The 21,996-nt window shown below is 38.1% G+C and overlaps 1 protein-coding gene across 4 annotated transcripts in view; it reads left to right on the top strand.

Moving 5' to 3' along the window:
• Positions 1 to 21,996, top strand: part of Grm7 (glutamate metabotropic receptor 7) — a 901,188-nt gene that overhangs the window by 562,829 nt on the left and 316,363 nt on the right. For 3 of the 4 annotated variants that reach the window (XM_051155023.1, XM_051155025.1, XM_051155026.1), the window contains exon 5: positions 5,836 to 5,976. The exons of the other annotated variant lie outside the window; for it this stretch is intronic. In XM_051155023.1, the coding sequence (XP_051010980.1) occupies positions 5,836 to 5,976 (141 nt within the window). The remainder of the gene's footprint in view (positions 1 to 5,835; positions 5,977 to 21,996) is intronic. 4 annotated transcript variants of the gene reach the window in all.

Genomic DNA, 21,996 nt, shown 5'->3' on the forward strand with positions numbered 1-21,996 from the left:
TGAGTACCATCAGGTCTCCCCATCCAGGGGGCATGGTTAAATATGGGGCACCAAAGTTTGTGTTAAAGTCAGTCCCTACTCTCCTCTCAACTGTGGAGAATGTCCTGTCCATTGGCTAGATCTGGAAAATACATGCAGTAAATTACAAATGGATATCTTATAGACCCAAGAGCAAGAAACACATTAGGGTCTTTGAAGTTAACTAAACCCCCAAACCATAAGATACTTTGCACCTCCATCTTTCTTCTTCTTTGCTATCTAATTGATTCATATGCCTTACATGAAGCAAATTTTTTTCCAAGGTCATGAGGATACCATTTTAAGGTCTTAAGTTTACAATCTCATTGTTTTAAAAAAAAAAGCCAAACAACGTTGATTGACCTCAACTTTCCTACTGTTAACTTCAACTTACCAGAGAAGGTGATTTGACTGGGATTGTGTGTTCACCTCTAAGCCAGTCATTCAATTACATTCACTTCAAAAACTGTGCACAAGGGTATAGAAAAAATAGTGTTAAATACAATTTGTGTAAAAGTGGCGAAGTCATGAGTTCAGGAATGTTCACTCTTTACAAAACCCAGTGAAATATCCCTTTCTCAAAAATATGCTAGTAACTCACTGAGCATATCTGCCTTATAAGTCAATATTGTATCATATAGGATCCAATAATGGATAAGATTGTCAATGTCTTTTTTTTTTCTCTAGGGAGAGAGTTTCTTGGTCAGTTCAAGAGTGATTTATTTATGTTCTGCAATAGTCTTACTATCTAGTTATAGGGGAACACTAAGAACAATGATAAGAGTCTATATTAAATGGTCATAATTTTTGACCAGTGTTACTATGAGATTTTCATTTTTCCTTATTCTTTTTTATATGATCATGTGTCAAGTCCTTCTTTCAAAATGTTGTTTTTCTCCCTCAACTCTTAGGCAGTAGAAAATCTGTGATCTAAAGGAAAATGAAATATAATTTTGCATAAACCCCCTTGGGTTGTTATAGATCTTTGATTATATAAGTTTACATGTTCAACTTACAAAAATCTTCTAGCTGATGAGACATTTTTAGAGCAGAGTACAAAACAAAGATGGTTACCAGGCAACATGTTTCTTGTACAGTTATTAAAAATAAAATGTGTAGTTCCTACCACATAAAATAATTCTGTGGCTTTTGATCTGTTGTTTTCTTTTTAACTTGGAAGAATAGGCATGTCCTATATGCTCAAATGATCAATAATTTTTCATTTACAATTCACTATTTTGTTAGATAATGTTTGCCAGAGACTTTTACATAGATAAATAATGTATGATAATTTGATGTGATTCTTTAAAATGTGTTCAAATTTTTGCATAAAAATTATATAAGTATTCATACAATCTGTCACACAAACAAGAATTCAATGCTTAGTTATTAAGATGACATCTGTCTTGAACAAATGTATATATATATTCCAAATATCAACACTTTATTGATTAAAATTTTGTCAAATTTTCATACCATGATTAACATTTGGTAACCAACACATTACATCAAACTGCAATCAACCATGAAAAACATTTATCATCCATGTCCATTACTTAATATTGTATGATCTATAAGTACATCAAGGATCATGTGCTCAGATTAGAACATTTTGCCTTCTGTATTTCTAGTAGACTTCCTGTAGATATTCCAGACTATGTATGTAAGCGTGGGTGGCTTAAACTGTGCAGTTTTCTGGAGGATTGTGTTGTTGTCAATTCCACTTGTGTACCCACTGCACCTGGGAACTGAAAGCTTGCTATCTAGTATACCACTTTTACCAGAACATGTTCTCATTTAGTTAATATGACTTAGAGTCAAATCATAAGCCACTTAATTTTTACAGATGCCACATATTGCCCCAGGCTATGTCCATGGACATGAACTCTTCTAGACACAGAATTTCTGCACATACCTCATGTAGATCAAGGGATGAACCCTCAAAAGTAGGACTCTAGGGAAGTTGCTCTTTGTTGGTCATTGAAATGCTATCCTCAGAGAGGCAGGCGTACAGAGATATTAATAAACATGCCTTGGTAAACATGCCTCTAAATATCTGAAGGTCACTCTGTGTGGAAGACAAGGCTTGTTTGACAGGTACCCTGTGAGAGTCTGGTAGCTGGTACTGATAATAAATATTATCTACTTCATTCTGTGAGCAAAGCTCCACTCTGTAAACGTATTGTCTGATTTTTTTTTCTTTCTGGACATTTGTCAAATAATAGCAGCTAACATGTGCATCCAAGTTCCAAAGATAGGAAAATATGAATACTGGTTGATGCCTGATTCTTTTTTATTATTATTTTAAGTGTGTGTGTGTGTGTGTGTGTGTGTGTGTGTGTGTGTGTGTGTGCGAGCGCGCATGTGCATGTGCGTGTGTGTGTGTGTGTGTGTGTATGAAAAAGGTGGTTTTTGTGTAGGTATGTGCATACAAGTGCAGAATCCATGAGGGAAAGAGTCTTTAGATACCACTGGAGCTGGGTTTGTTAGGCAGTTGTGAGCCACCCATTGATTTTAGCATACAACAGTAATATGTGCTCTTCACCACTGAGCCATCGCTCCAGCCCCAAATTCCTGGTTCCTTAAGACTGTCTGTTCATTCTTTATGTGAAAAGAGTTTATTTCAGTCAATCTTGTTTTCAGGATTGATGAAATGACATCAACCCTTAGAATTTTTATATAAGAAAGTGTAGCTTTGAGTTGCAGGTGTACCAGTAGAAAACTTCATCCTATCTTACCTCAAATCCTCTTGATGGCCCAGCAGTCACAATCACAATCCCGAGCTCTTTAAGTTCTGCAGGAAATAAAACTATTTGTAATATAAGTAAGAATAATCCAAATCCATTAATTAGTAAACAGTCCTTGTAGCACACACTATCATCCTGACAGTTTCTGACAGTTATGACCACATATCATACTTATTTCATGAAGATAGTAAACAGACTATGCTAGATAAAAATACAACGTGCTTCACCTTGTGAAGCTCCAAGATTTGTTAGCAAGCATACCAGTGAAAAGTGTGATTATACAAAACACACCCAAGAAAAGCATTCAAAGTGAAACTATGGACAGAGTAACTTAAGTGTATTATTATTAATTCAAATTTCATAGTTGTGTATAACATTTGTAAACTGTGTTTGTAACAACATTTTCTTGGAAACATAAATTCTTATCAAGAATGGCTCATCAAAAAAAAAAAAAAAAGAAAAGAAAAGAAAAAAAAAATGACTCATCCATTCTTCTATTAAATTTAGCATCCTAAAGACTTAAACTGCAAAGGAGCTACAGACCACAGTATAAACAATGATTTTCAGGATTTTATTATTCATGTCTGCTATGCTAATGGAAAGAAGTTGCATGAATACTTAATATGCACACTTCACATGCAGTCATGAATTATTAATATGTTATACCTGTGAAATATTTGCATAGAAACGAAAATTACCTTGTCTTAGAGAATAACTCTTCTACAAAGTTTTAATACATACAGAAACCTGAATCTTACATAATGTAAAAGATATACCCATACATAGCTCTCTCCCTTTGGGGAATAAAAAAAATATGTAAGCAAAGAGTAGAAAAATAAGATTCTATCATTTATGATAGCATGAATTAGAGGCCATTGTGTTAGTTGAAGTAAGCCAAACAGTTATTTCAGTCATTGGTGTACTATTAAAGAGTTACTATTTTGCTAATTGAAACTAAACTGGTGATCATTTCACCAGAGGCTAGGAGTGGAGGCATTTTCTAGAACAGTGTTGCATATCTCACTTTCTCTGCCTCATCCATAAACATTTCTCTTGGGATTGTTTGCTCATTGTGGATAATTTCCATCGCAATAACTCTTACTTGTTTGCTCAAAAATAATGGCTGCTTGCCGCCAGTCTCATTAGTAGACACAGTCAGAGAATTTCTAGGTGCATCTCTGTCTAGATTTATCCCATGAGGTCAGACAAAGTGATTTATATTTCTTAAACTTAATTTACTTTAGCTAAATTTTACAGGAATGCAAATGAGAAATGCAGGGATGAGTAGGGTACAGATGATGGCCTCTAGACCTGAAGGTTAAGACAAAAATATGCAGACATGGGTGGAGTCAAGAAGAAAGATATGACAATAAAACCCTACATAGTGCCAGAGGCAAAGATGTAGGACATCCCCACTCCCATAAGTTCCTACAGCCATGTGACTATACCAGTTATCCTCTTAAGAGAGCTCTCAAATGCCAGACTTTCATTCGTAGTTGTCCACCTGAGGCTTCCCAGTATATCTTGTGTGTTAGATGTTTAATTCTTGAGCTGGGATGAAATAACATCTCCAACTTCCAAACAGTTGATGAGTGTTAGATGAATGTAAGAGAGCTTTGTTTCCCTAAAGGTGTGAAATGCTACCTTTATTCTCCTTTATATTCCCATGTTTACTTGTGATCCTTTTTTCATGTCTTGGTGTTCTCATTTTTTTTCTGTGCCAGCTCCTCTCTTCCTTTATCCTAGGGAATTTAGAGTTGCATAATCATGGCATATTCACTGCAGATAGCTCTCCTTTTCCTCCTTCCTGTCCTCCTACCCCAAGGAATTAGACACAATTTATCTTTTTTCTCAGAACATTATGGCTCTTTTATATTTTTCCATAGTCGCTATAAAACAATTGGTGTAGCTTTCAGAGAAAATGATAACACTATCACTCACATAACAGACAAATTTTCTTGGAGGGAAATATCACAGGGAAGCATAGAACTCCTCCTGAAGACCTGATAATGGCCAGATTAAATGGAAAGATACCACCAGCACTTAGATGAAATAATTTGTTTTTGGTTGCTTGTGTAGCTATTTCAACTCTGGATTTACACTCCCTCTTGTAAAGAGTTGTTATCTGAGTGTGTAAATATGGATAACTTTTCTATGTAATAACTTTCTGTTTTCCTAAGTTTCTTATGCATTCATTGATTTAGTCAAGTGTGTTATTCAAGACATTTGACTTGGTCTTTCTCATTGCAATGAATCATAGACACAGCCCAGGACTCAGCAAAACAGCACTGAAAGAAAAGAGATGCAACTTTCTACGGCAGAATACCAAATATTCATATTATAAATATCAGATTCCATACTGGTCTAATTTGAGGAGGTATCTGGGGCCAGAGCATCGACGGATGCAGAGAGCCATGAATGCTGATGTTCAGCTTATTTCATCCTTTTATTCTGTCCAAGCCCAAGGAACGGGTCTGCCCCAACTAAGGTGGTCTTCTCACTTCAGCTAATCTAATCAAACAATACCTCTTGATGTACCCAGAGACTTGTCACCTACATGTATGAACTCCCTCAGTTTGATAGTATTAATCATCACAATTAAAGACATTTGTCTTTGGTTTAGCTTGTTAGAAATGCAATTTTTTTAATTTTTTTTTTTTTGCTCATTATATCATTCCTAAGACCTTCAGTGTGGGTTTTACAGTAAAAATAGAGCTTGTAGAACACAGCTTACCCTTACTTATTGAATTGGATATCTTCCTATATTTTTTAGCCTTTATATCTAACTCTAATACCTATACGTGTGTATGCATATAATATTATACTATATAATAATATGTTTGATATATATGTTTGTGTATATACATATAATGTGTATTAGGGTATATGCATATGAATTTGATTTTCATCACCTATTCTATTGATTGCCACAAAATAAATCTTCCACTCTACAACCTATCACTGTTTTTTTGTTGTCGTTGTTGTTTTTTTTTTTTTTTTTTTTTTTTTCTTCTCCCTATATCATGAGTGATTTCTATGAGTTCTGACCTTCTCATTTAACTCTCTTTAGGGTTTGATGCATACTTCACATCCCGGACACTTGAAAACAACAGGAGAAATGTATGGTTTGCTGAATACTGGGAAGAAAACTTCAACTGCAAGCTGACAATTAGTGGGTCTAAAAAAGAAGACACGGACCGCAAATGCACAGGTAATTTCATTCCCGTTGTCATCCCTCTGTGACTTTTCCTGGCCAGCATTGAGACGTTTGCACAGCAGACAGAAGCAAGCCTGGCTGGAGACAAATTGAAAGAGTAAATTGAAATTTACTAGATTGTTCAGAAAATAGAACAGGAGCATAACTCCTGCAAGCCAAGAGGAGTGGAGATAAGACGGCATGCTTTTCTGCCTGTCCATCTCATTGTAATTGGCATTTGCACTGATTCTTGGGACGTCATTGATTCAAACACTCCTGTTGATAAATGTTGGTTCATTCCCTGCCAGGAGAATAAACATTTTCATGTAAATAAATGGCCCTAAGATGTTTTAGACCAGGATTAGTGGTAACTGTTATCATCCACAGTATATCTGATTAAGTTTACAGAATGCTTGAATTTATCATTATGACCATTTCTAATGATTTTCATAACATACAATTGAAGGAGTCATTTGCTACTTGTAATATGCTTAAAATATTTGCTGTTTCTCATGCAAGCCTTTTGTAAATTTCTTTCCAATAAAAAGCATATTTATAAGTTGATAAAGGGGAAAGCAGACATCAGTTTATTTAGTCATTTACATATATTTATTAAGTGGTCTCCTTTCTGCTCAGCACTATTCTAGGCATTGGTGGTCTCATGGTGAGCCAAGCAGTGAGGGTCTCCACTTTCATGAGGCTTAGAATATAACATAGCAGTAGGAGGATGGCCATTGGTATTACTCTAGTGAATTTGTTTTATAGACTAGAAGGTGAGAGCCGAGCATAATAGGGACATATAACAGAGGTATTTCAGTTGTGTTGAAGGCATTGAGCTTTTCCCAAAGACTTCCTTGAGAGAATAATGTTCGAGCCAACATCTGGAAATGATTAGACAACAGCCGATTGGCAAAAGAGAAAACAAGTGAGGAGTCACTGATAAAGAACACTGTTGCACAGATCTGCACAAGAAGACTCCTGTGATGCTGAGGGTATAGTGCGCAACAAGAACAGCAATAAAATGGTGACTAGGTACCGGCGCCATTGGGGAGAACATGGGGACTCTGGGGGAAATTAATGAAGCAAGGCTGTAGCTGTCAAAGGAACAAATGGTATGTTACGCTTGATCAAATTTGATGTTTATTTGTATCTAATCTTATACTTGATATTTTAGTATTGTATAGCTATGGAAGGCTGAGTAGCCTAACTCTCCTCTCTAGTAGCTTTCCACATTAGTGAAAGTGACTTTCAGGTGTCCCCACAGCCTAGTGTGTACTCAATATGATGATACATACTGAGGGCAAGGGCAGGGGAAACCTAAGGCAGTAAAGTATTTACTGTACATACATGAAGATCAGAGTCTGAGTTCCAGAACTCATGTTAAAGAAAAGGAAAAGGTATAGTGACATACACTTAAAGGCAGTACTGGAGTGGCAGGGACAGTCAGATCCCTGAGGCACATCAACTAGCCATCCTAGCCCAACTGTTGAGCCCCAGACCTTTGGGAGGCCCTGTACCAAAATGTAATGAAAACAGAGTTTAAGGAGAAATGAAACATTGAAACACTAGGTTGTCCTCTGACCTTTACACACACAGACACACACATGCCACACACACACACACACACCACGCACACACATACACACACAAACATACATACATACTTCACACACATACACACACAATGTTGAGGCCATCATAGTTACTAGTCTTATTTAGTTCCTCTTTATATTTTCATCACCTGAACGTTGTAAATTAGGCTCCCCATTAAGTCACTGTTCATTAGGTAGAACGTGTATGGTCCATAGTATTTAGTATATCATGAAGGATTTGAGAATACTTATGAAACCACTTTCTCTCAAAGAGGATTCTGTAGAACAGAAGATGTATGGTACAGAGACTGGAATAAAAACACTGCAGCAAAATCAATAGGACACATATATGGAATCACCATGGCTTAACTAGAATATCAGGGTAACCACATACTCTGTTCAGAACACGCTATAAAACAGCACAGTGTTCTCAGAAACATAGTCTTTCTATTGTTGGAGAGAAAAGGAATAAAATTGATTCAATGTTGACTAGACCTAGGTGACACAAAGCTTTCAAGTGGAAACTGAAAAAATTAGTTTGACATCTGGATAATTTGTCTGTAAGACAGGGAACACTCAAGTGTACGACAGTATGCAGATGATGGATGGCAGTTTCCAGAGTGTTTCTGACATCTGATGTTCCGCAGAATGGCTGGAGGTGGAGTGGATTGTCAGACAGAACTTAGGCTTGTTTCTGTCTAAGACCAGGACTTGTCTTTTTGCATGCTCTAACCCAACATTTTCTATAGCTACTGACATCTTAGTGCTGAGCATGAAGATGAAATTTATCAAGAATATATATGGCCAAATTACCATCTAAAATGGAAAATGCGTGTTTGCCCTACTGTCATACTCTTTCCATGGTCACATTTACTAAATTACTGATGATCTAAAGCTATTCTCTTATTCTCTCTTCATGCATTTTTTTAATTAAGCAATGATTTCTCTAGGAAAAGAATGGATTACATAATATTTACATGATTATAATTACACACACACAGTATTTACTAGAATGGCTTACTCAATAGGGGCTGAGTAGTCTAACAGTGGCCGTCTGCACACTGCACAGACTCAAACCCTCGCGACTGCTCAGCCCATGGAACAGGGTGCCTCTGTAGTCCCAAGGGAAGGAGTTGGAAGGCCTGAAAAAGTCCTGAAGAGATGCTGGTCTGCAGCTCATGTGGAAGTTCAAACATACTGGAATCTGTTGTCTATCAGTGATGGCAGCAGCAGCACGGATGCATTCTCTTGGGAAGAAACAAAGTCAAAAGGGAATGCTTTTTCCATTAACCTTTTTCTATCTGGACAACTTCTTGGAAGTTGCCACCAGTGGAGGGTCTTCCCCATTAGCAGTTTTCTGGGAACCTCCCTCACTGACACACCCAGAAGCATATCTCTTAGTTAATTCTAGAATCTGTCTGTCAAGTTGACAATCAAGATTAGTCATCACACATTTCTTTCAGCCATCCCTGTAAGAAATGGTCTGTTGAGTGGTAGCTAATAATATAGTTCCTATTGCTCTTATTCTCCCAAATTTTGGATATTAATATATGAGATATGAAGGGTCCATGAGTGTTGTCCCCCTACACACACGCGCGCACACACACACACACACACACACACACACACACACACACCTTTTCTTTTTTAAGTCTCTTGCTGCTTTGGTAGTATTTTCAAAACACACTTTAAAATATTCTGACATATAGACATACCTCCATTGTGGAAGTGGAAAGTAGTTGGAAAGCTATGTTAATTGATAGTCTAAAGGGAAAGAAGAAATAACGGGAACAGGTGAAAGGTAACTCCTTGAAGCTGTAATAACAAGCTAAATGAAATCAAGGCTATCGCCAGAAGAAGGAAGACTTGGTAGGCTTTAGCATAGGGAAAATATGAAGAAAGCTTCTTGATGACTAAATTTTGAAACAGTAAAAAGAATGAATGTGTCAGAAAGAAGGAGACACATGAACAGACCATGAAATTATCAGTTTGACACCATAAACCAGCAGCATAGAGACAGTGGATGTTTTGGTATGAGGACCAATAAACAAAACACAGCCTCACTCATCTCTTCTTATGACTGGACTCTGGTTAAAAAGTGAGTCTTCTAAAATGATGATAGTGAACATGCCGAAACTACTATTGTTTTCTTATTCACCATACAGCCTCTTAAGCTATGAGAAGTTGTGTTTCTACATTAGCTCTTTGGAGAAAAACATGGAATCTGTCATCCTACCAACATTGGTAATGAACGATGAAACCCATAGCATTTGAAGAAAGCAGATTGCATTGATAGCGCTCTGATGAAAGTTTCTAGCTTCCATACAAGTAAACGGGCAGTGAAACAAAAAATAATTTTTAAAAATGTTAAGAAATATAGACCAGCCTTTGCTCCTGTATATTTTGGAGGATACTGTGTTACAGAAATTCTTACAGCAAATATACTGAGACACCAACTAACCACCTGTCCCATAAATTACACATGCTCACTTTCACCTGATATGTCCATAAGGCAAAATAAACTTTTTAACTGCTCCATATTTTTTTTAAAAAATGTATATCCAACCCTCATACTTTGAAATTGAAAAGCTATCTTTCTCCTGCCATCCCTTGTAATTATTTTCTCTGCTAAAAGCCGAACATTGGTAGCAAGTGATCTCACACATGGCTCCTTTTGGCTAGCATAATGGAAAGGAATATGTGTAAGATGGTCCAGACTTTTGCAGAAGGCAGAGTCCCCATATGATAGGTGTCAATGCCATTTGTGATATTTTATAGTAGGGGGTACATCACCCTGAGGAGACAGTGTTAGAGCCACACACTAGGAAATAGAACCTATTAGACAGTTTGACTCAGAACATGTCCTTGAGAGACAGAAAGAACATATGGATTCTGTTTATTGCTTGTACATGTGGCTCCTGACTCTAAGCCCACCAACTGAACATGTTCTCCCTTGATACTTGGTTCAATATGGTCCAAGTCTGATCATGCTGAGGATGATGGATGTGAGTAGATACTAAGAAGAGAAGGAAAAAGAAATAACGTCTCAGGAAATGAATAAACATGATCTCCAATCAGGAAGATGTGTGCACCATACAGTTATTGCCCTTAGAACCAATGAGCCTAGGGTCTGCATCAGTACCTATCCATGTCTACCTATGAAAGCTTGAACAATATTGCTTAACTTTTCAAAGCTGTTCTTCATGCTTGAAAGGAGGAAGGAAGAAAAGCTTCGGAAGCTGCTGTGGGGATTAAATTACATGATTCAAGTGTAAAATCTGAAGTGACATTAGCACATGGTCCCAATTCAGCATTTGCTAACATTACTCACCACTCAGGCTGAATGCAATTGCCTGTGAAGAATTCATGATTACCCTATTGTTTATGTGAATTCTAAGAAAGAGAAGGCCATATATAAAAGTCCAACAGGAAAATGAAACCAGAAATTTGACTAAATGCAAAGGTACAGATGGGAGCATTTCAGGAATGTGCATTCTATGGCGCTGTACTGAGGTGCAAAAATGTTTGCAGACAGGCATGAGGTCATGCTATAGATTGAGTGGAATAGAAAAGTCAATGTCAAAGGAAATGTAGCACCAAGACACAGTGCATATCCAGGCGTTGTCTGGAACTGAGCGGCTGGACTCCTCATTTCCCAGATTTTCCCCTGTTTTCAAAGAGGACCAGTGTTTGTTCCAACTCTCGTCTCGCAAAAGCATCCTTCTCACTCAATAGGTTCCAGGAATATGAATGTGTTTGCCTATGGCAGCCATAAAAAAAATCTATCTGTTGTGTCTTGTGTCACACATAGAACATTTGTCTAGCGAACATTGCTGCTCTGCCAGGTGCCACTTTGTGGACCCTGATTCATCACAGTTACCTCCTCACTGAAAGGAAGGAACACAGCATTTAGGAATCCATCACCTTGTGAAGAGACAATTTGGCTGTTAGAGATTTGTTTTCCTTTGGATATGACAAAGGATAAATAAATGAATAGAGTCTTATCCCAAAGCAACTCCTTGTCTTCATTGCTTGTGTTCCCTTTCTTTTCTTTTTAAAAAGCTAAATACTTTATTTATGTATTCTTATACATGATGTTTTGGTCATATCCTTTCTCCTCCCTAAACCCTTTCCAGTTCCTCCTCACCTTTAAATGTTAAATTCTTTTTTTTCCTGTCAGCTTTGTTTTTTCTCCATTAATTAAGTTGTTCACTTTACATCCTGGTCGCAACCCTGTTCTTCTCCTCCAAGTACCCCTGCACATAATGTTTTCCCCCATTCTTCCCTCTCCTCAGAGAAAGGGGAGGCCCCCATGATCACCAAGCCATCATGACATATTGAGTCCCTTCAGGACTAGGCACATACTCTCCCACTCAGGCCAGACAGGGGAAATGGGATCCAACAGCAGGCTTCAGAGTGAGAGAGGGCCCAGGCTCCAGTTGTCAGGAGATCCACCTGAAGACCACACTACACATCTGCTACATGAATGCAGGGGGCCTAGGATGAGTTCTTGCATGTTCTTTGATTGGTGTTTCAATCTCTGTTAGCACAGGATAGTTGACTCTGTAGGTCATCTTGTGGAGTCCTTTACCCCTCAAGCTCCCTCACATCACCTCACCCCCCCAAACTCTTGCAAAGGACTCCCTGAGGTCTGCCTAATGTTTGCCTGTGTGTCCCTGTATCTATAACCATCAGTTACTGGTTGAATCCTCTCAGAGGAGTTATCCTAGGCTTCTGTCTACAAGCATAGCCAACTAATATTAGTAGTATCTGGGACTGGTTCTCTCTCATGGGATGAGTCTCAAGTAGGGCCAGTCCTTGCTTAGTCACTCCCTCAACCTTTGCTCCATCTTTGCCTCTGCACATTTTGTAGGCAGGACAAATTTTGGGCCAAATGAGGTTTTATGGATGGATTGGTGATTTCATCCCTTCCCTGGCAGTCCTTCCTGGTTACAGGACATAGTAACTTCAAGCTCCTTATCCCCTGCTGCTAGAAGTTTCAACTAGTGTGGCTCCCATAGACTTCCTGAGGTCTCCACAATCCTAGGTCTCTAGCATATCCCAGAGATGACCCCACCTCAGGTTTACATTCTTTCCCCAGACCCTCTTTCCCAGGCTCTCCCTATACCTAATCCCCACCGTTAATGCCCTCTGCATACCCTCTCTTACCAATTCACTCCATCCATCCACCTGCAATGCCTATTTTATTTTCCATTCTGAGTGAGATTCAAGCATCCTTTATTGGGCCCTCCTTGTTACTTTGCTGCTTTGGGCCCACAGATTGTAGTATGGCTAACCTGTACTTTGTGACTAAAATCCATCTACTTATGAGTACATACCATGCATTTCTTTTTGAATTTGGGTTATCTCACTCAGGATGATATTTTCTAGTTCTATCTATTTGCCTGAAAATTTCATGATGTTCTTGTTTTTATAGCTGAGTAGTATTCCATTGTGTAAATGTGACACAATTTTTCTATCCATTCTTTGGTCGATGGACATCTAGGCTGTTTCTAGTTTCTGGCTATTATGAATTAAGCTGCTATGAATATAGTAGAACAAGTCTCCTTGTGGTATTGTGGAGAATCTTTTGTATATATGCCCAGAAGTGTTATAGCTGGGTCTTGATGTGGAACTATTCCTATTTTTCTGAGAAAGCACCAAAGGGATTTTGAAAGTAGTTTGCACTCCCACTAGCAATGGAGGAGTGTTCCCCTTTCTCCACAACCTTTTATTCATCTCTTATACATTACATCCTGACTGCATTTTCCCTTCCAAGTCTCTTCCTCCAAACCTATTTCTCCATTTCTCTTCAGAAAAGAAAAAGTCTCCCAGAGATATCAACCAAACATGGCATAACAAGCTATAATAACATTACTCACATAGTAAACACTTCAGTGTGATTTCTGTCCTAAACCAATATCTACCAGGAAAATATACCAAAAGCTGAAGATCAGACACTATTAAATGCCTAATTTGTTTATTGTTTTTGAAAAAAAAAGTCTAACTATGTGATGCTGACTGGTTAGGTATTTTCATTTTGCTATAGGATATAAGCAGTTCTACTTTATGCTCCTGAGTTCTTGGATTATAGGTATGAGCCATCATGTCTGTGAATGTCCATAATGTGTAGTCAGAATCCTTAAGCTATTTTTAAAGTAAAGTCTATTTCTTTTAGAAGGCTTTTTAATAAATAAGGTTGAAGAATAAACACTGTAAACCAGGTCATTCATAAGATCTCATTTGTGTTGTCACTAAGTCACTACCTGTAGACTTTGTTAACAAGACTATTAAGATAAAGGAATGATATTTAAGAAAGCTAACTGCTCTTAGAATATATTGCAGAAAGTATTTGTGATTTAACTAATTTGTTTTCTCCATCATTTTCCTTCCAATTTGAACTGCCCTTTAATTGTTATATACATGTTCCATGGTGGCACCTAATTTATATAACATGATTTTAAAAACCAACCAAGTCAACATGTACATGGATAAATAACATCTAAATTTTTAGTGCTTTAAGAAGGTGTTTTTGAGCTGGGAGTGGTGGCACAAGCCTTTAATCCTAGCACTCAGGAGGCAGAGGAAGGTGGATCGTTCTGAGTTTGAGGCCAGCCTGGTCTACAAAGGGAGTTCAGGACAGCCAAGACTACACAGAGAAACCATCTTGAAAAATGAAGAAGAAGAAGAAGAAGAAGAAGAAGAAGAAGAAGAAGAAGAAGAAGAAGAAGAAGAAGAAGAAGGTTTTTTTGAAGCTGTTTTGATGAAAAGCAGTGAAAACTCATTCTTTTTTTTAATTAATTCATTCATATTCCATCTCAATAGTTATCCCATCCTTTGTATCCTCCCATTCCTCCCTCCCTCCTCTGCTCCCCCTACTCCCCTCCCCTATGACTTTGACTGAGGGAGACCACCTCCCCTTGTATATGATCCTAGGGTATCAAGTCTCTTCTTGGTAGCCTGCTATCTTTCCTTTGAGTGCCACCAGGCCTCCCCATCAAAGGGACATGGTCAAATATGGGGCACCAGAGTTTGTGTGAAACTCAGTCCCCACTCTCCACTCAACTGTGGAGAATGTCTTTTCCATTGGTTAGATCTAGGACAGGGTTCGATGTTTACTGCAAGTATAGTCCTTGGCTGGTGTCACTGTTTGAGCAGGACTCCTGGGCCCAGACCGTCCATCATAATGTTCTTCTTGTAGGTTTCTGGACACTCTGAATTCTTCTATTTCCCTATTCTCCCATGTTCTCTCACCTAGAGTCCCAATAGGATGTCCTCCCCTCTGTCCCACTTTCCTGATAATTGAAGACTTTCATGGGACATGCCCCTTGTACTAGTGTCCAGATATAAGTGAGTATATACCATTTGAGTCTTTCTGCTTCTGGGTTAACTCACTCATTATGATCATTTTTAGTTCAATCCATTTGTCCACAATTTTGGGAATTCCTTTTTTTAATAGCTGAGTAGTATTCCATAGTGTATATGTACCACAGTTTCTTTATCCATGCTTCTACTAAGGGACACTTAGGCAGTTTCCAGGTTCTGGCTATTATGAATAAGGCTGCTATGAATAGGTTGAACATATATCCCTGTTGTGTGCTGGAGCTTCTTCTGGGTATATTTCAAGGAGTGGAATATGGATCTTGAGGAAGCCCTATTCCCAGTTTTCTGAGATAGGGCCAGATAGATTTCCAAAGTGGTTGTACTAGTTTGCATTCCCATTGGCAATAAAGGAGTATTCCTCTCTCTCCACATCCTTGCCAGCATGTGGTGTCACTTGAGTTTTTGATCTTAGCCATTCTGATGGGTATAAGATGGAATCTCGGAGTTGTTTTGATTTGCGTTTCTCTGACGACTAAAGATGTTGATTATTTCTTTAAGTGTTTCTCAGCCATTACAGACCAGGAATTAAGTTCAACAATTAATAAATGGCACCTCATGAGGCTGAGACGCTTCTGTAAGGCAGGCACACTGTCAACAGAACAAAGTGATAGCCTACAGACTGGGAAAAGATCTTCACCAACCCTTCATCTAACAAAGGTCTAATATCCAAACTATATAAAGAACTCAAGAAGTTAAACACCACCAAACCAAATAACCCAATTGAAAAATGGGGCTCAGAACTAAACAGAGAATTCTCAACAGAGAAAACTCATTCTTACTCCTTTCTGAAATCTTCAGTAAAGACTTACTATAGATAAACTATGGGTTATTCCTTATGATCAAATATTTTAGAATTCTATATTAATGTGACTTTGATATTTCAATCACTTGACAAATCTCTAAGTAATAACTTTGTTGGAAGTATTTTTGTTGTTGCTGCTTGGATTGTCTACTTGCCTGCCTTCCACTTTTGTAAAAAAAAAAAAAAAACAAAACAAAACCTGGAGATATGTCAGATTGTTTTAACTTTCCCTGTGCGTATTTAATAGCAAATGTTAAGAACTAAATATATTTAGACCATCACATAATTTTTAAGGCATATAAATTTTGACTTGGTGTGGCATTTTACAGGATTTTCTTGGATGACTTCTCCTGTGTGGTTTTGGTGGATGAGGTGACAGTTATCTTAGGATTCCATTACTTTCTACATTGAAATGAGATGAATGTTACATGAGAAATCCTCACAGGCATTAGAAAAACCCTAATGCCTTTGAAAACATGGGGATCTTGAGTAAATCTTATATGGGTAAGTATAAGATGAGGATGTTTCTAGACTTTTGGTTCCCATCAGACTTTGGTTCTACATTAAATCTTATTACCTGCTACGCCAATTCTTTGTGTTGAGGTGCATAGCCACATATGTTGTATTCTTGTGGACTCCAGGGGTCGATGTCAGAATCTTCTTCAATCACTGTCCTCTTGATCTTTTGAGACAGAATAACATTCACTGACTACTGACTGGCTTCACTGACTGGAGTCAGCCATGAGTCTTTGTGTGTCTCTAGTAGCCAAGTGCTTGTGTGACAGGCCTCTGTGAGACCATACCCAGCTATTTTTTAATCCACCTAAAAGTTGGGGATGAACTCAAGTCTTCATGCTTGCACCAGGTACTTTACCTACAAAACTTTCTTCTCAGCCCCATCACATTACTTTACTTTTCATTCTCTATACATGAAGGTATATTTTCTTCTATTATTTTAGTGACAATAAAGTTTGTTTTAAAAGGAGTTTAAGAATAACATGTCAAGAGAGCTATTCCAGTGGTGGTATATTACCAGCTGTGCCCATTGTCAACTATTCCACTGATGTGTCAGAGAGCAGAAAAGCTGGCATGAAAACAAGTATTCATGGGTTCTTCCCAGCAACAGTACCGACTTTCTATCAGTAGGATTATCAGTTTAAGAAACAGCTTTAGGCTCTTCCCCACTTTTTCCTCTAACCGATTTAATGTCTCTGGTTTATGTTGAGGTCTTTAATCCACTTGGACTTGAGTTTTGTACATGGTGACAAATATGGGCCTAATTGCATTTTCTACATGTAGACATCCAGTTAGACCAGCACCATTTGTTGAAGATGCTGTCGTTTTTCCATTGAATAGACTTGGCTTCTTTGTCAAAAATCAAGTGACCAAATGGGTGCGGTTTCACCTCTGAGTCTTCAGTTTGATTCCATTGATCCACCAGCCTATTGCTGTGCCAGTACCATGCTGTTTTAATTATTGTTGCTCTATAATACAGCTTGAGATCAGGTATGGAGATTCCTCCGGAGGATTATTTATTGTGTAGGATTGTTTTTGATATTCTGGGCTTTTTGTTTCTGCATGTGAAGTTGAGAATTGATCTTTCAATGTCTTCAAAATAGAGTTGAGTGGAGAATGGGATCTGACTTTCATGCGAACTCTGGTGCCCCATTTTTTGACCACGTTCCCTTGATGGGGAGGCCTGGTGGCACTCAGAGGAAGGATAGCAGGTTACCAAGAAGAGACTTGATACCCTATGAGCATAAACAGGGGAAGGAGGTCCCCCTCAGTCATAGACATAGGGGAGGGGAGTAGGGGGAAAGTGGTAGGGAGGGAGGAATGAGAGGATACAAGGGATGGGCTAACAATTTAGATATAATATGAATAAATTAATAAAATATTAAAAAGAAACAGCTTTAGATTCCTTTCCGTGTGTTGCTTTTATTTCTTACATTGTAATATCACTGTCCCACAGGAAAAAAAGAGCCTCTCTCTCTCTCTGAATTTTCTCTTTCCTCTGAAGAGGAATATACCCATGACTTCTCACTACCCATATACCAGTCTCTAGATCTAACTTATCTGTTTCACTTTTGGTAATGGAGCTGACATTACCCTTGGTAATGACATCTGAATACCAGGATGAACACTCACTTCTAGATCCTGTGTCTTACCCAGCCCCACTTTGGTTTTGGATACTTCAAGAATCCTCACATGTGAACATCCAATTGAGACCCTAAGTGAGAGAAATATGGGAGAATGGGAAAATAGAAGGACCCAGAGGGTCCTAGAAACCTACAAGAAGAACATCATGACAGGCAGATCAGGACCCAGGGGGTCTGCTCAAACTACTGCACCAACCACAGACCGTTACATGCGGTAAGCATTGAATCCTTACTCAGATCTAGCCAATGGGTAGGACATTCTCCCCAGTTATGTGGAGAGTGGGGATTGACTCGGACATGAACTCTGGTGCACCATATTTGACCACTTCCCCATGGTGGGTAGGCCCACTGGCACTCAAAGAAAGGATAAGCAGGCTACCAAGATGAGACTTGAAAAGATAGCCTATGACCATATAGTGGGGGGAGGTCGCCCATTGTTTAAACCTTGGAAAGAGGAATAGGGTGAAAGTGGGAGGGAAGGAGGAACAGGTGGATACAAGTGAGGGAAAAACAATTGAGAAGTAATCTGAATAAATTAATTAAATAAAAAACCCAATTGTAGTTAAATAAGCCTCACATATAGCCCAGCACTGAATACACAGTTGAGGCAATTATAACCATTAATTTTGTAGGGACTTACTTTCAGTAAGGTTCATTTTATTCTTTTTAAAGAACTAAATCATGTATTTTGATAATGCTCTTTTCTAAATCACTCATGGATTGGAGTAATACAACAACAATATAAAAAGATATTTCCCAAGTGAAAAAAGAAAAAAGAAAAAAGAATCCTCATATGACTATTTAGAGCAGTGGTTCTCAAGCTCTGGGTCTTACCCATTTTGGCAAACCTCGGTATCCAAAAATATTTATATTACAATTCATAACAGTAGCAAAATTACAGCTATAAAGTAGCAACAAAAATAATTTTATGGTTTGGGGGATCACCACAATATGAGGATCTGTCTTAAAGGGTCACAATAGTAAGAAGGTTGAGAACCGCTGTTTCAGGGGCAGTTGAAGACGTTGGCACTCTTCAGGGGCCTATGCCAACTGTTAAGCTTGGGACTTATTCATCCCTTCATTTCTCATTTTCTACTGACAAACAGCTTTGCAGATGCTGGGTAAGGAGGCAACCTAGATGTTAGTTGGGTCTTCATGCATCTTTGGTAGATAATATACTTCCTGAAGCCTTAATAGATTCCACTTTGAAGACCGGAACCTAAACTGTATCATACTAGCTTTTAAATCCCAGAGATATTTCCTTACTTATTTTTATCTCTTCTTTTGTGTTCTTTTAGAACCACCCTTCCCAAAGAGTTGATCTGAGAACCTAGTGTAAAATGAAATAGATATGTTTAATGGAAATAATAAAAAGCCAATGAACTACTCTAACATAGAGCAGGATATTATCTTCGATAAACAATAGGACCACTGCTTGAAACTTAGAGGATCATTTTCCTGAATGGTCAGGGTGGAGGTAGCTGTCTGCAGCCTTATATAATTGAATACTATGAATGCATTCCTACAGAAGAAATGAACTCTGCCTTCTTCCACAAGCAACATACAACCTCAAAAGGGGTCATAGTTATAGGCTATTTTTATTCACATTGTACTTCATAGTATCCAAAGGGACAATGTTTAATTCTGTGTAGAATCCAAGCAGCAGAGAGACCCTGCATTAAAACTGAAGAAGCATCTAAGCAAAACTGCTTCCATCGGTGCTAGGAACCATCATTACTTGCAATGTGTCATTTTTTTTTCTCATGAACTCTAGCATGCAATGGCTTTAAATGTAGAAATTGTAACCATTCCATATTTGGAAAGGCTGTCAGGCTAGGGTATTAATGAAAAGGAACTCTTTATCTAGGAGAATTAATGCCCATGAATCTTCTAGCAACAGTCTGTAAACAAAGTGCCTCTTATGAGCAGTGTAAGTGTTATAAATTGGATACTTCGAGTCATTTTAGTAGGCATAAGAAAGGGCTATTGGATGACTTACCAAGTGTCATTAAGCAAGTTGGAATGGAATATAGCATTCCTTAGAATGAGCTTCTGGTAATAGAGGTTGTCATCTACCCCCTTTCTGTCCTCATGGAGAATTATGGACACTAAAAGCATTTGGGGATTTTACAGTGTATGCAGCATCATATTCATTTTATAGAGAATAAAACTATACTTACAAGATAAATATAAACCACATATAAAAACCCAGATACAAACCTTTTAGAACAACTCTTAATATCACCAGCCTCTTCGCAGGAAGGAACAGGAGATCCTTAGAAGTAGGCAGATATGTCAAGAGCTTCCTATGTCTTCATCCTCAGAGCCTCACCTCCCTGGGCCCAGATGGTCTGAGCTAAATTTGCACAGCCCCTTCAGGACCTAAGCTTCAGAAGGATGGATTCTCTCTAACTTATGATACACATGATGACATGGTAGGGCTTAGTGCCATATCTTTCTATGTCTATGTCATCCTTCCTCTGTCCGCCCCTTCATCTGTAAGGTCAAGAGAGCAGTAGTCCCCACTATCTGAGATCATTCATAGGATAGACAGAAGGTGAGTGGAGAGATCCTATGTAATGTTAGGTACCATCATGACTGATGCTGGTGACTGAAGTAAACTTGGTCTTTATAAAGAAATGACTTAACGTCTGTTCTTTATCTTCATGTTCAGTCATATTCTTATTTTTCCCTGGACACTCTTTGCTTCCTAAGTCAAGTTTTGTAGGTACCAATGGCCTTCTATACATTTAAAGCATTCTCCTTCATTCCCAATCAACTCGGTGAGCTAGATAAGGAAGAAACTATCTGCTCTTTGCAGATGAATGCAGGGCAAAGTTCAACCTCAAAGTGTCATGTCCTGCCTGAGAACATGACCACTAATTAGTAAAACCCATGGGTACACAGTGGCCTCCTACATTCGGTTCTCATATTTGCCCAAGATATGAGTATTAACTGTAGCATTGAACATGGCCTGTGCTGGCCTAGTCATTATGGGTGTGATCTTTCATTTTATGAAGTTTATTTTTCTGTAGTGGATATACAAAAAAATAATAAGTAGCTCTGTTAAATTACTAAAAGTTGTATTTAGTGTTTTGAGAGAAGGAAAGGAGGCCTTGAGTGCAAGATGACAGTAAACAGTTGTTCCAGGAACTTGAACTTTATAAATACCATCATCACCACCTGTCTGTGTCTAATGATGACAGGCAGTTCCCACTATACAGATGATCATGTGATGACTTATGCATCAACCAGGGAGTAAAGGAATCTTATTTTTCCCAAAGCCTGTCTCCTTCTGATGTCTCCTTGCCTTCCAAGTCACTAAGGAAACTTAATGTGAACAGGAATCTTCTCATTAAAGAATCCGGAGAGTCACTCCTGGGTTCATTTTGCTAGCAACTATTTTCTATTATGGCCCCAAAATATTCTCAAGAGGCCATGTATGATGAGGAGCTTCCATTGATCCTTTCCTTTCTCATTGCTAAACATCTTAGTAGAGCTATAATCTGTCTTTATTTCTTCTTCCATGAGCTTCAAGTAGGATAATGTTTTTCAGTTGACAGTCAAATATTATTACATTGACAAAAAGCTGAGGAAAATAGCTATTTTCCAAAGAGAAAATAAGAGTCATGATTACACAACAAGGAATTATAGCTATGAGTGGATTACTTTCAATCTTCCTCCTTTTCTTGGGTCCTTTTCATGGGGCACACATCCACAGTTTTTAAAAACAGATAGTAGATACTGACAGGAGAGGCCAAGGCTGTTCATAATAACACTCTGAGAAATCTCATATTCACTTAAAGGAGCCATGACCTTTCAACATGGCCTGAGGCTCCAGCAGAGTTGGACAATTTACTATGAAAAAAAATTCTGAACATTGAGATACAATCACTTCTTTTTTTTAGGAAAATTCCAGCAGTCATCTATATATCAGAGAAGTTTGTAGCAAAAGATTGCATTTTGAATTTTTAAATTTTAAAGGAAGAAAAGAATATAATGTCACTAGCCAAGGGAATCATTTTCTCTTCTCTGGATAGAAATTCACAAAAATGAGGCCTTCTTGGTTTACAGCATCACCTGTAATAATCTCTCTCTC

Source organism: Acomys russatus, chromosome 13 (assembly GCF_903995435.1).
Source record: "Acomys russatus chromosome 13, mAcoRus1.1, whole genome shotgun sequence".
Classification (NCBI taxonomy): Eukaryota; Metazoa; Chordata; class Mammalia; order Rodentia; family Muridae; genus Acomys; species Acomys russatus.